This window comes from Muntiacus reevesi, chromosome 5 (assembly GCF_963930625.1).
Source record: "Muntiacus reevesi chromosome 5, mMunRee1.1, whole genome shotgun sequence".
NCBI lineage: Eukaryota > Metazoa > Chordata > Mammalia > Artiodactyla > Cervidae > Muntiacus > Muntiacus reevesi.
Window position 1 is genome coordinate 123416702 of NC_089253.1, and position 19401 is coordinate 123436102.

The 19401-nt window shown below is 51.8% G+C and overlaps 1 protein-coding gene across 2 annotated transcripts in view; it reads left to right on the forward strand.

Moving 5' to 3' along the window:
• NR5A2 (nuclear receptor subfamily 5 group A member 2) overlaps positions 1-19401 on the forward strand; it is a 124225-nt gene that overhangs the window by 10471 nt on the left and 94353 nt on the right. The window contains exons 2-5 of one of the 2 annotated variants that reach the window (XM_065937270.1): positions 1149-1286; positions 5222-5340; positions 6844-6985; positions 9244-9890. In XM_065937270.1, coding sequence (XP_065793342.1) covers positions 1149-1286; positions 5222-5340; positions 6844-6985; positions 9244-9890 — 1046 coding nt within the window. The remainder of the gene's footprint in view (positions 1-1148; positions 1287-5221; positions 5341-6843; positions 6986-9243; positions 9891-19401) is intronic. The other variant, XM_065937272.1, reaches the window with a different exon arrangement.

Sequence of the window (19401 nt, forward strand, 5' to 3'; positions counted from 1 at the left end):
TGAGCGAAGGAGCTGGAGGAGAATGGGGGGCTGGGAAGGGCCGTTCGGATTGCCGGCAATTGCGCCAACTCTCGGCGACGCGGCTGTTCCCTCCAGAGCAGGTGGACCGCGCCGCTGGGCCCCTCGTGGGGGGTGGGGGGCGACTGCAGATTCAGTGCCGAGGGGAATGGGGCCCGGAGACCCTCGAGCGCAGGCCAGCTCTTCTTTTCTCTTCTGGCTTGTTGAAACACGTTCAACTCCCCCTGCAGCCCCTCACCCGGCGCGCACGGTGGGCGCACCCCCGCGGGCTTCCCCTCTTCGCGCCGACACCTCCAACCAGCTTCTCTTCGGCCGCCGCGCTCAGGCAGAGGTCGCCTCTCAGCGGCTCTAAGACCCGCCGCGCGCACATCCCCCGCCCCGGGCCGGGCGGGGTGGGAGGGGGCGAGGCGGGGTGAAGAGGTTGGGGCAGCGAGGGGCCGGGAAGCCTGCGCCTCTTCCTCATTGGCTGGCGCCTGGGGTCCGACCCGAGTCCGGAACCCGCGTCCCCATCCCCTGTCCTCACCCCTCATCCCGGCCTCCCCCGACCCGGTCCTCCTCCCCTCCCTCTCCCCCACCCCCAGCCTCGCCGCCCCGGGGCTGCAGAGGACCTCTCCCGGACGGGAGTGGACGAGGCGGCGGAGGGAGGTTGGAACTTCCAACTCCACGCCAGAGAGTGAGCGGGAGGGAGGCAGACACGGGCGAGAGGCGGAGAGGAGACGAGACGGAGGCCAGAGAGCGCGCGAGCGGGAGACCCTGCGGATCCCGAGCGGAGGGCGGGGTGCGGGTCGCCGAGCCGAGCCGTCCGGGAGCCGCGGCGGCAGCAGCAGCAGCAGCTCGGCCGCCGCCTCCGCTGCGCGCCGGGAGCTCGGCCGGACGCGCCCCCGCGCCCCCGGCAGCTGCGCCCTCGCCGAGCCGGGCCCCCGCGCCCGGACGCGGTCTTCGCTTGGTGCCCGCCGCTTCCTCCTCGCGGTTCGGGGGCGGCTGGGGAGCAGCGCGCCTGGACGGGGCTCCGGGGTCCTGACGGCAGCCCCGGAGGCGGCGGGGGCGCGCTCTAGCGCGCCGGCGAGACAGCAGCCGACCGGTCGCCCCCTCCTTCCCGGCGGAGTTGAAGCCGTGCTGCCCGCGTTCAGGTGCAGGGCTTCCGGACGGACACGGAACCCCTGCACCCGCGCGCGGTCGCCTTGTCATGCTGCCTAAAGTGGAGACGGAAGCCCTGGGACTGGCTCGGTCGCATGGGGACCAGGGGCAGATGCCGGAAAACATGCAAGGTAAGGAGGCGCTCGCGGCGCGCGGCTCCCGCAGCTCCCCCGCCCCCGGCTCGCCCAGCGGGCTGCAGCCGCCGGCCCCGCGCGGGCGCTGGACTGGCCGCCTGGCGCTCGCCGCCGCTGGGCTGCCGGGCGGCGCGCGGGCGTCGGGCCCCCTCCCCAGGGGAAGGCATAAAAGTTTATGGCTCTTGAACAATGCGGGGCGGGGATTTTCCGAGCAATGCCTAATTGGCCGCTTCTAATTAAGAAGAGAGGCTTCGAGGTCCGGCGACCGGAGCCGGGGCAGCCTCAGTCTAGAGATCTATTTATTCCGACGATCCTTCTAAGAAATGGAACTTCTCTCGGGAAGCCCGAGCAGGTTCCCGGTCACTGGAATCGGGGGAACTTGAACCAGTGCTCTTGAGTGCGGAAGAACCCTTCTGCCTGGGAAAGTCAGCTGCAGAACGCGCAGGACCTCGGGGAGAGCTGGCTTAGCGGTGTTAGGACGCCTGGGCACGCTGCAGCCCCGGCGCACCCGGGGAGTCGGCTGGCATTTGAACTTCTTAAAACGGCAGGCAGAACTAGAAAGAACCAGTTGTCTCCAGCCCACCCTCCGGCCGGGCACTGCAGAGTGAGTGCAGGGCGGGGGCGGCGGCCTGGCTTCCAGCCTCTTCGGTCGGATACCTGGGCATCTGGAAGTCCCGTTTGCTCCCCAGCTTTTGACTGCTAACAGCAAGCGCGCGGGGGGCGGGGGGGGGGTGGCAAATTCCGTAGGCTGTATTTTCGCCGCGTTCCAAAAGAAGCGATTCTAGACCTGGCCATGTTAAGCCCTTCAGAAGTTTATCGCAGTTGCTCGGGGCCAGGGAGGGAACAATGCTAGGAAAAGTCTCCAGTGCCCTTCCATCCTCGCCCCCGCCAGCGCGCAGGATGTGCGGGCCGGCGGGCCTGTGATCCCGAGCGCTTCCTGCCATCCCCTCGAGCGAACTTGAAAGGGCCGGGGACGCGCCGGGAGCAGAGTTCAGGGCCGGCGCCCACGGCGGTGCGGGAGAGGCGGCGCTGGGCCCGGGGCCTGAGGTCCCCCGGTTGTTTGGAGACCAGGGGGCGGCGGGAGGGCGTGCGTCCCCCCGGTGGGGTCGGTCACGGCTAGAGGATCCTGGGGTCTCGCCCAGCCTCCAGGGAGGGCCGTGGAAGTCCCCGGGGGCCGAGCCCCTGGAGTCTAACCTGTAGGCTGGCCGCCTCGGGCAGGACCCGGTTGGCCCAAAGAGGCTTTCCCGCCAGGCACCTGGGATTCCGCGAAGCGAGCGCAGGGGAAGCGGCCCCGGGGCGCTTCATCGGGCCCCTCGGCCGCCAGCTGCAGGGAAGGATTGTCCTTTGGGCGCCCTCGGGGCCGGTGTGACGCTGGCGTCCAAGGGAAAGTTTCTGCTTCTCCTTCCCGCGCGCGATTCTGGGCGCCTCGGGGAAAGACGCGCAGCGAGAAGCTGGAGCAGGAAGTCGGGTGGGGGGCAGACGGAGGAAGATAGCACTATGGTATTTTCTTTGAAAAATTCGAGAGGGCCGTTCCTGACCCGACCCAGCCCCCCGGAGCAGAGAGCCGGTCTTCCCTGGTGCCTGGGGCTCCGGGACGTCGCCGGCTGCTTGCTCAGCCCCGGGGTGGAAAGCTGGTGGGAAGCGCCCGGCGCAGTTTCCTCCAGACCACGCAGCCTGCCGCCCGAGGGGAGCCCCTGGGGACGCGGACCCCACGCCCTAGACCCGCTCGGGCCCTGGCCTGGGCCGCGCCGCCGTCCGAACCGTGGGGGGTGGGGGGAGGTGCAGCAAGGGGACCCCCTACCGGGTCCCGGGGCGGTTCGGGGAACTCGTCCAGGTGCGTCCGCGGCCTCTGCCGTCCCAGGCGCCGGCGTCCCCCTCTGCTTTCTCAAGACCGGGACTTCTTTGCCCGGATGCATTGGATTCTCCGAAGACTCACTCGGGCTACAGCACGTGGGAGCCTCTGAAAGATGCCTGGGTCTCGCACCATGGCCTCGGTCTTGGAATTTTCCAAGAGGGTCCCCAGCCCCGGTCTTTAGGATGTCGGATCCCGAGGTGCGCACCAGGTCCCCTACGTCTCCGCACTGCTCAGGTGCGAAGTGAAGAGTTTACTTTGCTGGGGAAAGGGGGAAGGAGAAAGGCACACACGTGGTGAAGTACACTTTTCCCCTGTCCAAAAACACGGCTGGAGACAACAGTCACGACCTTTTAGGAGGGCGAGGCTATTAACAAACCTCTGGAAACCTCAGCTTCAGCCAAACCCCCAAGTTCCCCAAACGCGAGCGGGGTCCTCCCGTGGCCCCGCCGAAAGGACTGCGTTCTGCGTCTCTTATTTGTTTCTTGGAGCTCAGACGCCTGCCTCGGCTTTTCCCATCATTTCGTGGGATCCCTCCTCCCCAAACTCCGGCTAACTCATCCCGATCTACGCCCCAGCCCAGGACTCCGTGTCTCGGGAGAGGCTGTCGGTAGGGGGGTCAGTCGAGAAGCGCGGCTAAGGACCCCCACCCTAAAGGCCCTTTCCAGAGGCGCCCAGAATCCGTAGAGAAAACAGAACTGTATTTTAAAAAGAAAAAAAAAAAAGAACTCTTTGGCCAGGAGGCCACGGTGGTGATGGAGTGGCCTGGCACTTTGGGGATGGGTGGGGGGCCTATTTCTCCCTTTCCTTTTCGGTAAACAAATCAGAGGAAACTCCTGCCGGCCCTCAGTTCCCCACCCCCCCGCCCCGCCCCCTGCAAACGCCACTGATTAACTTAAAACAAACGACGGGGGCGTTTGTGCGCCTGTGTGTAGCCCAAAGTTGAGCAAGGGGCGAGAGGCGAGTGCGCCCCGGGGTTTCGCGGGAGGTGCCCGGAGGCTTCGGGCGGCGGCCGGGCCGCGCGGACCTGCCCTCGCGGTACCCCCGGCGGCGCGCGCTGCGAGGCCCCCCTGGCGTGGACCGAGCCTCCCGGAGAGGCCGGGTCAGGTATTACCTGGGTCTCCGGCCTCCGCCCCTCCTGCGCAGCTTTTCTCGGTCTTGGAGCTGCGAAGACGCTTTCCCGGGACTGCGTCCGGAGCTGGATGGTTACCCGATCCCAGCAGGGAGCCGCGCGGAGCTGCCGCCTGATTTCTGTTTAACCGGGGAGCTCGAGGTGTTTATATTTTGCAGTGATCATCGGAAACATGTGAAGTTCATTAAAGGACTTCAATACTTAGAGACGAAACCAAACTCTCGTGTGTATCTTTTTGCTTTCCTTCTTTTCCTTTTTTTTTTTCCTTTCCCTTTTCCGTCCGTGCTCCCCCCCCCCTTTTTTTTCTAGTAATTTTTACAGTAGATTTTCAAAAGTGCAGAGATCAAAGCCCAACTAGTACGTAACTGGGTGTTAGGATTAATCTAACAGCTCTGAACGCTGGGAGCCTCGGGCTGTGGCTGGAATAGGGCTGCTGACAAAGTGTCGGGGCTTCCAGTTCTCGGTGGAGGTTTGGCGTTGCTTTCACCCAGACACCCTTAAGGCTCGGTGAACTTTGAGCAAACCCCGTTCCAGTGCGAGGATGGCGCTGTGTGCTGCTTTCTCTTCCTTAGGAAAAGGTGACGTTTTGGAACTTGCCAGCAAGGCGATTTAAAAGGAATTCTAAGTTCTTTATGCAGTTCGTGTTTCTCTTCTGGATCTCTTGCTTTGCAGTTAAGAGACTTGTGTTCAACATTCAGCTTAAGAATGTTTAACAAAAGAACTTAGAATTATTTTTAAATTAAAATAATGTAAAGTGCTTACTCATTTATGTCCAAAGAGGTTTTACTTCGACTGTAAAAATAACTCTCTGCAGTGCACCTTAAGACATTTTTATTTTCTGTTTTACCTGGTGATGTTTGCCCTCCAGTCACCAAAAGGCTTCCTATTGCGGGATTGAAACCTACCTAGTAAACTAATTGGATGTGTGCGTTTCTCTTCTTGTTTCAGTGTCTCAGTTTAAAATGGTGAATTACTCCTATGATGAAGATCTTGAAGAACTCTGTCCCGTGTGTGGAGATAAAGTGTCTGGCTACCATTATGGGCTCCTCACCTGTGAAAGCTGCAAGGTTTGCTTCTCCGTTGCTTCCTGAGAAATGTAATGTTCAAAACCAAAATAAACCACTGGACTGCTTCTTCAAGCTAAACGTAGGCTGTCTTTTTTGGACTCAAAAATGAGAGAGGGAAAGAGTGAGTCTTAGTGAGATGATTCTTAGAAATATGTGTCTGATTTAATCCCCAAAGCAAAGAAATTTATGCTGTTTAGAAAACTTCGCCAGTATCATGACTTTAAAATAGTTTATTGTAGGAAAGTGATGTAGCTGTAGAAAGACTTCTAACAGTCCAGAATATTGATTTTGCTTGACTTATATATATTTAAAGCATCGTTGTTCTTGAGAGCCAACATGAAAAAGTATTTCCCAAATACATTTTAACTTCAGAGTATTCTGTGCTACACATCCCAACATTTTTTATCCACAGATATAAAAGTCTAAATTCCCAACTGCATGATTTCATCCTGATTTATTCCAAAAATAATTTTTAAGACTTTTGAAATTTATATCAGAAAGAATAAGATCTTAAGTTTATAATATGAGTAGTTTTAAGTATATGGTGACTTGTTTAAATGCAAGCGTTTTTAATATGTGAGATGTACTGTATTATTACTAATAACATCAACTATACAGTAAGGATTTATCTCAGATTTTTTTCATATATTCTCAGTAAATTTAATACTCCTTATTTTTCAACATTTTTAAAAGTAGAAAACTCAGTACAATTACTAAACCACTGCCAAGAAAATCTCTCTTTTTTTTTCTTATAACAGAGTAAGATGGTTTCACTTTGTGGTCAGTAGGGCAAACAAAGAATATACCATCCAAGCAGTTACTGTGTTATAAAGTTACAGATTTTATTTCTGATTAATTCTTCTGGGTGAAATATAAGGAAGGCATACACTCTGCTAAAACCCAGTTCTCTGCTCTACATGCTTTTTTCCCTTATAAGTTTCACCTTTTTTCTTTGCATTTCCCCAACTTGAGTGTGTTCCAATGGAATTATGAACATTTTCTACATTTTTCCATTTTATTCTTTAAACGCTTTTGCTTTTAACTCTTTAGGGCTGACGTTTATAAAAGGTCTGAAGTGTTTTGTTTTTTCATTTTTTCCATTGGTATTTTACTGTAGTTTGCCACCAAAATTATATCAGACTACTTAAAAATAATTCACCTCTCTAAAAGTGCCTTGTCTGGAACATGAAGGTTAATAAGAAAAAAAAAAATTATGGGTCAATATAGCATGTATTTTTCCCTGAATGCTGAGATAAAACGGTGTGTAGACAAAGCTCTCCAAGATTTGATGTGATTCTTGTGAAGTATAACTCTGATGTCAGGAAAATCTCTACCATAGCCTGGTTTTGAAGGGCTGATCTTGTTAAAACGTGAAACAAGCCACAGAACCACATAAGGACTCAAACGGTGCAATGAAAAGATTTACTGGTGATTTCCTTAAAATGAAACAATAGAAAAGACGGGTGTTAGCTTTATAATATGTCTTACTGTTTTCTCTTATAGGGCTTTTTTAAGCGAACAGTCCAAAATAATAAAAGGTACACGTGTATAGAAAACCAGAACTGCCAAATTGACAAAACGCAGAGAAAGCGTTGTCCCTACTGTCGATTTCAAAAATGTCTAAGTGTTGGAATGAAGCTAGAAGGTAAGTTTTTTCTAAAGACTGCTGCCTGTTCAAATTCTCCAAGGATATAGGATTTAAAACAACATTGTACTTATAACATGGGAACAGTATTTTCCTAGTCTTCTAACACTATTGACAACAATATCTTTTTATGTTTTGTCAGCAGTGTAGTCTGAGTCTCATTTAAAGGCTAGTGAAATCTACTAGGAAAAAAACTTTTAACTTTGGCCTTTCGCCTGCTCACCTCATTTTTTAGTTTGAGAAGCAGATGCATTTCATAGGGTAGATGAAAGCAAGACCAATGTTATTCAGCTGAGAACAAGTAAAAATAATTTGCCAAGATATTTTTTAAAGTCCTTTTAAAGGTTTCAAATCAGGATGCCCTAGTAAAAAAGTTTGATTCTAATCTTTTCAAATAGGTACACTTGTAATTGTTACTGTTAGTTTCATGATTCCTGAATAAGAGTTAAAACCTTTAATTTATATAAAGAGACTTTTCTCCTGGATAGTATCATTTTGGGTTGTGTGGGAGAGCACCTTTTTTTTAAGACCATGACTGAGCCTGCAAAATTTAAAAAATTTTGAGAATCAGGAAACATGAAAACTGACGAGCTGTCATGTCGGTAGCAGTGGTTTGACGAGAACAAGAGAGTGGTTCCCCCAAAGCCACGTTAAGCTTTCTGTTGAGAAAGTAGGATCTGCGCTTATGCTGTACAGACTGGAGGAGGTGAAGTTGATAGTGACTGCTGTAAACAACCTGTGGTTCATGGACTGTTATGCTGCGTTGCTGTTTTCCGGTCTCTGACCTACTGACTTTCCACAGATCGCATATACTATAAATAAAGTAATAAGAAGGGATACAGACCCCAGAGATGTGCCGGATGCGGGGGCCCATTCCATTTGGTCAGTGAGGCACAGACTAGTTGTCTTTGGGGCTTTTCTGTTGCGTGGCACTCAGACTTGATGGAAATACTCAAAAAATTTCAAATACTCTGCAGAAATTGGGATAGATTCCTTCCCAATAGAAGTAGCCTTGTGGGTTATCCGGGGACTGTGATGAGATTGATAAAGGATGTAACTGCTTCTTGTCCATTTCTTCATCACCGGTCACTTTATTATTTTCCAAACAGCAAAACAGTGTGGTAGATGCTTAGGACAGTATGAGACTCAGAAGATTAAATGTTAAAAATTAAATGTTGTGATCCGCATGGGATGTCATTGATTCCTTTTTTTTCTTTTTAAACAAAAGGAAAAGGTTGCATTTCTTTATACCTTAAAAAGTGTGCTTTCTTAACAGGAGGTCTTTTGCGGTACACGCTCACACTTTGTTCACAGTTGTTCACAGTGAGATGAAACAATCGAATATTCAATAAATGATCATCCAGATAAAAACTCTTTATTATCTTGTGTGGTATTCTGGGTGCCTAGCATTCACAATAAATTTTTAATGCTGTGCTAATCCTAAGATAAAAAGCTCCAGAACTTAACCTCCAGCAATTTCACCATGTCACAAGCTGTCAGAGGTCGCTGTGTCTGGTCTAATTGCCAGTGGTCACTATGAGCTAGCAGAGACCCACTGAGGATATTGCTAGACGTGGCCCTGGACACCACCCAGTATTGTGATGGTGGACCGTTTTGACAGCTTCTGAAATGAACCTGCTTTAGTTAGGTCCAGTTTTGCTTAAATGAAAAACAATAACCCGTGGCTACCTGGTGTGTACCCATCGAGTCTGGGTGAGGATGATTTTCCAAGAAGAGCATGCACCTAGCAATTTTGCAGCAAATTAGCCAAAAAGACTTTGAGAGAAGAGGACGTTTCAGGAGAAATAGTCACAATTTGATCCAGTCATGGCCCCTTTGATTTTTGGGTGGGGGGCGGGGGGTGTGTGCGCCCTTTGAGAAGTTTGCGTTTCCATACAGAGAAGCCCAGCCTCGCTGGCAGGACAGAATCTGATCCTCGTTCTTAGCAACATGGGGCATCCCCCGTGGGCAGCAAAGACTAGGAGTCTCTTCAGTCCACCGAAGGGTTAATAGTGGGTCCCCACCAAAAAAAATATTTTTTTGATGACAAACACACTTGGAGGAAATAATTCATAAATAAAGAGGACATGGCTTTTTTGGGGAATCTCTGAGAGCTATTGTGGTGAAAATAACCACACAGAGACCGCTTCTGGTCCATCTTGAGCCTTTCTAATTATCCGGAGATCTGGACAGTGCTCATGATTTACATCTTATTTATACCCTTACTTCCTTTTTTTTTTTCATGCCCACACCAACAGCGGTAAGGGCGGACCGAATGCGCGGAGGAAGGAATAAATTCGGGCCCATGTACAAGAGGGACCGGGCCCTGAAGCAGCAGAAGAAAGCCCTCATCCGAGCCAACGGGCTGAAGCTGGAAGCCATGTCTCAGGTGATCCAGGCCATGCCCCCCGAGCTGAGCATCTCCTCCGCGATTCAGAGCATCCATTCTGCCTCCAAAGGCCTACCTCTGAACCACGCTGCCTTGCCTCCTACAGACTACGACCGCAGCCCCTTCGTGACCTCCCCCATCAGCATGCCCATGCCCCCCCACGGCAGCCTGCCCGGGTACCAGGCCTACAGCCACTTCCCCAGCCGCGCCATCAAGTCCGAGTACCCCGACCCCTACACCAGCTCGCCGGAGTCCATCATGGGCTACTCCTACGTGGACAGTTACCAGACCAGCTCCCCGGCCAGCATCCCCCACCTCATCCTGGAACTGCTCAAGTGTGAGCCGGACGAGCCCCAGGTGCAGGCCAAGATCACGGCCTACTTGCAGCAGGAGCAGGCCGGCCGCGGCAAGCACGAGCGGCTCAGCACGTTCGGGCTCATGTGCAAGATGGCAGACCAGACGCTCTTCTCCATCGTGGAGTGGGCGCGCAGCAGCGTCTTCTTCAGGGAGCTCAAGGTAGGTGCGGGCCGCGGGGTCCGGGGGCCGCGCTCACGCCGTCCGGCCGGCCGGCCTTGTAGAGCGGGGTCGGACCTTGGCTTCAGAGCTGCCGCGCTTCCCTCTGTGGGCCTGCATTTTCTGCAGCTCTTCGTTTAGGGGTGTGGCATTTAATGTCACATACGGTAAACTTAGTTGGGTTTTTTTCTGAACAGGAAAAATGCTGTTCCCTTTCCCTTATTATTACCTCATTCCCTCTATCTTGGTTTATGGCTGAAACATTGACGCCAACGTGAAACAGAACATAGTAAACTTTTGAAAAACTACCAAGAAAGGAGCTCGATTATAATGGTGCCAATTTAGAAGGAAAAAATGCCAACGTTTCGTTGTGTTTAGACGCCAAAGAATGCAAATGGTACCGCTGGTTAAGAGTTATCAAGTAGGTATTTACTACCTGTTTACCTTGACATGAGGTTGGTAAATCTTTTGTTTTCGCAGCAGATTCCATCAGGATGTTTACTGCCTTTGGCTGGGGAACGGGCCCCGTGTGAGTGCCTCTCTGCTTGGCTGGGCTTTGGGTCTCATAATCTGTGTCTGTCGTTGATTTTAATGGATTGGTACATGGTAAACACAGTCCTTGTTTGTACAAGGACCTCTGTTTAACTACATAATTATTTTATTTCCTGAAACTGAAGACGGAATTAATATGGGAAAGTTGTAACGAAGTTTGGGATCGGAGAGTAGCTGCAGGACTCCCAATAGCAGTGTTTGGTGGTCAGCGGGTTCATTCTCTGTGTTAGAGACAGAACTGAATTCTGGGCTTGATTTCTAGTCTATCTGATACCAATCAATTTCTTTGTTACCGTGGCGGCTTCAGCCTTTGGGAGGAGGTTTAAAAATCTCTGCGAGAAGGACAGTACAAAGCAGACTTCTCATTCAAAGGTTCTGTCTAAAAGTTGTGTGCATGTGGATGGGCTGGAGCGTGGAAACTCGGCTTTCCGTGGCCGCCTTCTCTGGGCACCGTGGTCTGAAACAGAGAAGTTATCTGCGTGGACCAGGCGAGCCACTGGGCTGCCGTCCTGCCGTCAGGTCCAGCCCTGCTCCCGGGGCGTCTGTCCCGCGTGTGCGGAGGCCCGATGCTGGGGTCCACACTGGGAGTGAGCAAGGTGCCCTGCCGGCCGCCAGGCCAGACCCTGTGGCGTGGAACCCCCTGGGGCCATCAGGTGCTTATCAGAAACAAGCGACACTTTCCTGGCGGTGACCTTGGGTTCGCAACTTTGTCCCTTAAGAGAACAGGTAAGGGCTTGGAAAATGAAAACGAAACTGATCGTTCCAGATGCAGCTGACAGGTGAGGAAACGCAGACGGACGGAGCCTCGCCTTCGCAGAGGGCCCCAGCTGGCATTAGATCCTCGCTGCTTAGTAACTGACTTCCTTGGCCAGGTTGTCAGTCTCTGAGCCTTAGTTTTCTAGTCTGTGAAATCATAGGTGTGGTGTTGTGGGGCAGGTAGAGGTATGTAGGGAATAACAATACATCTATTGAGATATTTCATGGAATAAACGAGACCGTATGGGCAAAGCATCTAGTCCTGGGAACCCAGCATATATTATATACTTAGTGAATCAGCGCTATTTTAAAATTGTTCTTACTGTTTTATGACATATGTGTGGAGGTTTCACTTAATACTCTTATATTCAGGGGAAAAAAATGCACTTGTACTGTTTTTAGTTTGATGTTGGAAAGCAGAATTACCATGTGCATGATAGAGAAGTAGAACTGTATAATAGTAATTAATTACTTCCAGTTGAGGACCTCAAACTTGCCAGGCAGTACATTGGGTGTAAGATGGATACAAGGTTGAAAAAGACAAAATATTTGCTGTTAAAGACAATTTCATAAATATCTACTCAAAAAAAAAACAACTGAAGTTTGTTTCACAAAATGATGAGGAAAGAAACCATGTGTTATAACTTACATGAAAAAAGAGAAGGTTGTGAAGTGAATATAGAGAACCCCAGGTGGGGCTTTCAGAGTGCTAGGAAAGCATGCTCTCCAAATTTCTCTTTTCCCTTCCTTGTCGTTAAATTGTATGAGATTCTTTTCTGGGGCATGAGATTTCATATTTGGTTAAAATATGAACATTTTAGGGAATGGGACATATTAAAGCATTGTGAGTCATTTATACTGTTGTTTAAGGCATTTATCAGTCTTCTGTGAGAAAATGCTTTAAAGAAAAGAAGGGAGCAGATGCAGATGCTGGGCTGGCTCCTGTAAAAGGCGGGAGTGACCCCAGGAGAGAAGGACTCCTAGACCCTCCTCGCTGTTGGCCTTGGACTTGTATTTTTGCAAGAGGTATTGCCCTTGAAGTATTTTTCAGAGGAATAAAAGTTAGAATTCCAGAATAACTTAGGGATTGTTTAAATACAGAATTGAGAGGTGACCATTTGTTTCGGAAGAATTCCTTTTCCTTTGTTTATAAATCTACTTTGTGCAAGCCAGACCAAGGCGTTTGAAGCCAGCATGGAGACAATGTGTGCTGCCCTGTATTTCTCCAGGGCAGAGGCTTGCAAACTTTTGAACTAAGGCCCTCAGTAAGAAATATATTCTGCATTGGAACCTGGTGTACCAAACACACGCACGCACACACACACGCAGCTGAGCCAAAGTTCCACGAGACAGTACATGCCTTTGTCCATGCCTTGCACGCTGATATTTTCTATTCTATTTTGCTTTAGTGTAATTTATTTCATGCTTTAAAAAGAAATAATAATTCCCAGTCACCACCCCCTGAGCTGATTTCCCGACCCGCTAAGGAGGCAGGCCCAGCAGTCCAGAAGTGGTTGCTCTTGGTCAGGGTCGTGGACCAGTCACCGCGCGTGGTCCACCTGCCCCCGCCAGGAACACCTCCTGCACAAGGCCTCCCCCCCGACCCCCCTCCGGCCTCGCCTCCAGGGCCCCCTGGAAACCTGCATCCCCGTCCTCCTCTGCCTACCTTCCTGCAAACCTTGTGATTTTAAAATAGCATTTGGGAAGATTTAGATGGACTGCCCCTTTTACACTTTTGTCTTTTTCTTGTTAACTTCACGGTAAATTACCCATCAGGCGGTATATTATAGAGCAGACTGCTTATACCTCCACAACCCCAACCTGGAAAGGCACACACGTTTGCTCCAGGAGAAGTAATAGGATAATCGGGCAGTTTTGCAAATGACCCCTTGCTCACACTCACAGGACACGTCACACACTCTGCGTGGAGAAGAGGGGAATGCAGTTTTCACTTGTTTACTGTCCAAGGGATCAAAAGGGCCAGAGGAAGTCTGGTGGGTTGTTTAGTTACATGGTGCAAAAAAAGAAAAAGAAACAATATTCTGGTTCCCATTTCAAAATATTGGAATGGGAAAGAGGAAAATTTAACTCCCGTACGTGCATCTTGAAAAACCGCACATGAACAGCAAAAAAGACAAGAAAAAATGCAATATAGAAACCGTGCAATTTCAGAGCTAGGTGATGGCCGCGAAGAGAGAGTGCATCTAAGGGAGCTGTGTTGTTTCTTGTATGAGGGGCGGTTCTGCTTTCCGTCCACAGTCGTGGCGTGGGAAAGGTGGATTAGCTGGGGTAGCTGTCCCGTGCGTCCAGCGGTCCTTGTGGCCCAGACACCACGGCTTTCCCGGGCGGGATGAGATGGTGGGGTCCTTAGACTCTAGCCCCTCTGGTTACATGTGGAGAAGCTGAGGCAGGGGGCCTGTGGCTCCGAGATTATACAGCTATCTACCGCAGGGAAGAACTGGGGGCTGGCCATTCAGATTCCAAGAAGCTGTGCTTCTCCACAGCCTCGCCCCCCCCCCACTCCCCAGGACATACCCACGCATACGCATGCGCACACACGTGCACATGACACGCACATGCATATGCACACACATGCACACTCACACGCACGCAAGCCCCGTAACCTTTGACTCCAGAGATCCACGCCTTTCCCAGTGAAGCCACAGCAGACTTCTGGTTATCAGAAGTCCATCACTACCGCCCAATTACTAAATCACTGATAATCAGCGAGATGGATTTTCTCTGAGCCCAGACCCCTCCCTGGGAGGGAGGGAGTCACTTTAGAAAGCTGCTACAGTTCTCGCAGGCCACAGGGGTCTCAGCGAACGAAGTTTGTCTTCCCGCCGGCACTTCTGAGCCCTGGAGGAGGGACCAGGCCCTCTGAGTGCGCCCCCTCTGCCCACCGCCCTCGGGAGGACAGGCGGCCACGTGGGGCTCTGCCCCGCTGTAGAGTGGGCAAGGGAAGCCACGTCCTGGGCCCGGTGGGTGCCGGCTGTGTCAGCCTGGGCTCCTTTCTGTGTGCGTGTGAAAACAGGTGAGCAAGGGAGCTTAGGACTGTAACCAAGTGGTAGATGGCCATGGACCACCCCAGCCTGGAGCATTGCTGGGGTCAAGCCTTACGTTCACTATACCTTCGAATCTGTAAGCTCCACCTGTCTGACGGTGGCCTGTATTCTTGACTTTAACTTGTGTTTTTGGAAATCAAGAGCGAATTCCAGACCCCCTTGCCCAGCATCGCAGAAAGTGCTGTCGCCGCAAGTCAAGAGGACGGGGCCCTTTTTCCTTCGCTCATTTTCCTCTCATCTGTGTCTTGAGTGTCTCACAAACGCAAGAGCAGCGGACAAGTAATTCCCACTTTGTTGAACAACTAATGAATCTGCAAGATCTGTTTGATCGTCTAATGAGACCAGATGTCTTCCGAGGATTCTGGGAATGGATGGAGAAGAACTTCCCTTCCGTGAATGAGTCTCGTACATGGAGGAATAAAAAAGTCTAAATTAATCCTGACTGAAACGCATAACTAGCGTTTCTGTGGAAAATAGGGCTCAGAGGCTCAGGGAGTTTGTGCCAAAGGAATTCAGCCACTTTCTCGAAAGCCAGCCGCCCTTTTTTCTCTGCTCTGGTGCGGATGCTTTTTGAGCAGAGTTTTAATTTATTTATCGTTAACACCCCAGATCCCTTTTCCCAAGCCTCAGTTCTCTTCTCCCAACCAACACAGGTCTGCAGTTTGCAGTTTGCTGGGTTTGCCCCAGTTTGGAGCCGTGTTCTGTAGAGGACTTGCTCAGCCCTTCGTTTCTGTCTGTGTGTGTGTTTACCTGCTGTATCTGCCCTCCTGCTCTCTTTAATGCCTCCCAGGCGGCTCAGCAGTAAAGAATCTGCCTGCCAATCAATGCAGGAGATGCAACACAGAAAATGCAAGTTCAATCCCTGGGTCTCGAAGATCTCCTGGAGAGAGAAATGGTAACCCACTCCAGTATTCTAGCTTCGAGATGCCCATGGACAGAGGAGCATGGTGGGCTGCAGTCCTTGGGGTCACAGAGTCAGACACAGCCGAGTGCACGCACACACTCTCTGCTCCCTGTTGCCTCTGCCTGAGCTTTCAGGATTGTGTACCCAGAATTATAGTCTATCACTTTACTTACCTGTGTTTTCATTTCTTTGGATGCAAAGTACTTCCTCCTGGAAGCAGATGATCAGCATTTAATGTGATTTTCCATAAAGAGGGGAGAAGTATTTCTATTCGAAGGTAAATGAAAACATCTCTGACCATGAAACCTATTTCTCAAAAAGAGATCAGAAGGAAATAAATGGACCTTCCGTAGGTTTACGAGGAAACCGGAAAACTGGCTTTTCTTCCCCTGGGGGAGGGCATGAAAGTTTTCTGCTGCCTTTGAGTTTGGAGGGAAGGTTGGAATCTGCAGGTTGACTCTGTGACTCGGGGCTCTTCGGCGTCAGACGTCTGCGTCTGTGGCTCCTCCCGGCAGACTTGGCCCAGAGCCTCTGGGCTGGTTGCTGGTGCTGAGATGTGGATCCTTCTGGCTGTCCCTGCTTGTCCAGGCTTGCGTGTCCCTACACCCATATCGCTTACTGATTGAGGAGTCTTCCCGTAGCCGTTAAAGTCTTCTTGGTCACTGTCTGCCGGGTGAATCAGCTCTCCTCCATCAATACCTGTCTAAAGTAGAGGTGTTGTTCTTTGGCAGAAATGACCCCCCCAACCGTGGAGTGCTAGATGCTCCACCCTCTCGGTTCCTTTTAAAGTATTGCTGTTGTTGTTGTTAAGTTGCTAAGTCAGGTTGGACCTTTTTTCAACCCTATGGACTATAGCCCACCAGGCTCCTCTGTCCATGGGATTCTCCGGGCAAGAATACTGGAGTGGGTCGCCATTTCCTCCTCCAGGGAATCTTCCCGACCCAGGGTTCGAACTTGCGTCTCCTGAATTGCAGGTGGATTCTTTACCTGGGAGCCACCAGGGAAACCCTTAAAAGTTTTACATTTGCTTTATTCAGTGAGGATACATATACAGGCTGCAGACTCCATTTAGACTCGGGGTTTCCGTGTGACCAGACGCTAGTGGTTACTGTGCAGTCGGGTGGAAGCCAGGGAACTTGGGGGGAGAGGTGAGCGTGGCCTTATGCTGGCTTTGCTTGTTCACATACCCGACGCGCTTCCTGTTCCTGTTAATCTATGCGTTACCTGGCGGGATGGTGGGGGCATGGGAGAGGCCCACCACACCGGGGACGCCGTGTTTAACTGGCTGGGCTGCTGTCAGGCGTCAGGGGTGAGCGGTGAGGGTGGGGAGAAAATGGGCATCTCCCTGGCCCTGCTCACGGTCAGATGGTGGAGGGCGGAGGCCCCTTCCGTTGGCCGCTCACTCTGCCTGCTGCCGGACTGGGTGCCTCTCCTCAGGTGCCTGTCTGGGCCGCTCCTTCCCTGCTGGGGGGGGAGAGGGGGACACGGTCCCCTCTTGTCCAGCAGGGGAAAGCCCTGGACCCTTGTTGTCACGTAAAGTGGTCCTTCCAGAGGACACGACCGTCCATCCCTTCTGGATCCAGAGAGACACAGAGTTAACTGGTTTAATACAAGTTTGCTAACTAGGTTTTTATTTTACAATTTTTTGAAGTTTACTTTATTCCCATATAATGGACTTACACTGTTGTGTTCATTTCTGCCGAACAGCAGAGTGATTCAGTTATGCATGTATGTATTGCTTCTCATATTCTTTTCTATTTTGATTTACCATGGGGTATTGAATACAGTTCCCTGTCCTATATACACAGGGACATTTTTGTCCACTGTGTGTATAATAGTTTGCTCCTGCGAATCACTAACTCCCAATCCATCCTTCCCCCAGTCCCGCACCTTGGAAACCAGTCTGTCCTCTGTGTCTGTGAGTTTGTTTCACAGAAAAGTTCCTCCGAGTCGTGTTTTAGATTCCACACTGTGTGATCATGTGGTGTCTGTCTGTTTCACTTCAGTCAGTGTGGTCATCTCTGGGCCCGCCCACGTCGCTGCAGACGGCCTGGTTTCATTCTTTTTCACGGCTGACTAGTGCTCCATCGTATACACGTACCGTCCCTTCTTCATCCCTTCTTCTCTGAATGGACACCTGGGTTGCTTCTGGGTCTTGGATGTTTTACATAGCACTGCACTCCTGTGAACGTAGCGGTACATGCGTTGTTTTGAATTACGGTTTTGTCTGAATAGACGCCCAGGAGCGGGATTGCAGTAGCTGTATTTTTAGTATTTTAAGGAACCTCTGTGCCGTTCTCCACAGCGGCTGTGCCGGTTTACATTCCCACCAACGATGATGTAGGGAGGTCCCCTCTTCCCCACGCTCTCCCAGCGTTCCTGTTTGTAGACGCTCTAAAGATGGCCATTCTGACCAGTGTCAGGTATCACCTCATTGTACTTTTGCTAACTGGGTTTTGAAACCACCAAACTTTTTTCAGTCAAATCATCTGTCACTGGCAAAATTAAGCGAGGCACTTCAGTCAGCTTGGGGAGGCGGATGGGAAGCGGGAATGAGCGAGGTGGAGGAAGAAACACGGGTGGGGCGGGGAAGCTCAGTAGGTGACCTGCCCCCAGGGCTTGGAGCTACATTAGTAGGACCGAGCTCAAGGAGAGCTCAGGGTCAGCAGAAGATACTTTGGCCAACAGGTGGTAACAGCGGCCCCACGCACTGAGTTGTTACTTGAGTCAGACAGTCGTCAGTCGCGTTACCTGTGTTGTATCCCATTTAATCGTCCTGACTTCCTGGGCAGCGAGCGTGTTGGCTCTCCGTGTGCAGCTGGGGTTCCGAGACCTAAAGACTTTCCCCAATTTGCCCCACGTCACGCGGCTATTAAGTACTAATGATGTCATTGAAACCAAAAATGCAAAAATGCATCTGGCGGTCTTTTGTAAACTAGGCCCATCTCAGTACCATTTTACAATGGATCTTAAAGGACCTGTGTTCTTCTTCAGCTACAGAGAGCCGTTTCTGAAAATGGCCCAAGAACAGGTAAATTCTTTCTTTTTTTAATTGGAGGTGAACTTGTAGGGCTGGAATATAGAACCAGAGAAGAGGAGGAGTTTGCCTTTGGTTGCAGACTCCGGAGCTTCTAGACCTTAATCTGTAAAAGCGTTTGTAACCGGAGGGTCAGCGGGGGGTGGAGCTCCGCACCTGGGGGCGCCGGGCAGGTTCACCCACCCCCGCCCCACCCCGAGTGCCCGGCTCTGGCTCCGACCGCATGGCCAGTAGATGCCAGCGTGTCAGTCTGTCTGCTTAGAAGCTGGTCCACACCTGTTTGCTGGTCCTTGGTCGGTCCAAAGCCTGCCCACGTCTGCCCAGCAGGACGCACGGACTGCTCACAGAGCTCACAGAAAGTCCAGAACGTCTGCTCCTCTGTCCCCGAGCCCCGGGACCCAGCCTGCCGACGATGTCCGCTGTCACGCCGCGTCGGGTAGTGGGTGACAACGCCGAAAACATGACTGGTGTGTGACTCTCCTTAACACACTTGAGGGACTTTGCCCTCTGAACCTGTGAGGTGAAGTAGGTCCTTCTATTTCCCAGGCAAGTGAAGGATGGCTTGCTCTGACTCATTCTCCTGCAGCTCGGGAAGTCGATCATACAGATCTCTGCGGGCTCCACATCCATTTGCAGAATGGCTGCATGGAAATTGCGCGTCGGTGCTTTTGTTCACGTTAAAGACATTCATCTCTAACCCAAGAATGCCGCCCGCCCTCGAGCGCAGCGCGGTCTGCAGCATCCCTCTGCCAGCCCTGGGTCTTTCTTAAACACCTGACGCTGAGCGCCCGCTTCCTCTGTGGGTCTGCCCTGGCCACGCGCCGGGCGAAGCTCGGCCCCCGACGCACGGGGCCCCGGCCGGCGTCTCCGCAGACACTCTGACCTGCTGCATCGTTCTCTTGGTTTTCTCCGCTTTCCTTCACCTCCGTCTCTCCTTTCTAACTACCCAGACCTCCCCCTCTTTGCTCACTCACGTGGCTTCTCCTCCTTCCCCCGGGGTCCCTCGCCTCCCCAGAGGCGCCCGCGGCGTTGTGGGTCCCGGGAGCCCGCCCCGTCCGGGGCTGCGTGTGTATTTCCCTGCAGATGGGACGTGGTGGGCCAGGAGAGCCGCCGAGCCCTGGAGGGCTGAGGGCAGATGGAGAAGACAGGAGAGGCGGTCCGGTCGGTGAACCCACGAGTGGGCAGCGCTCGTGGGTTGTC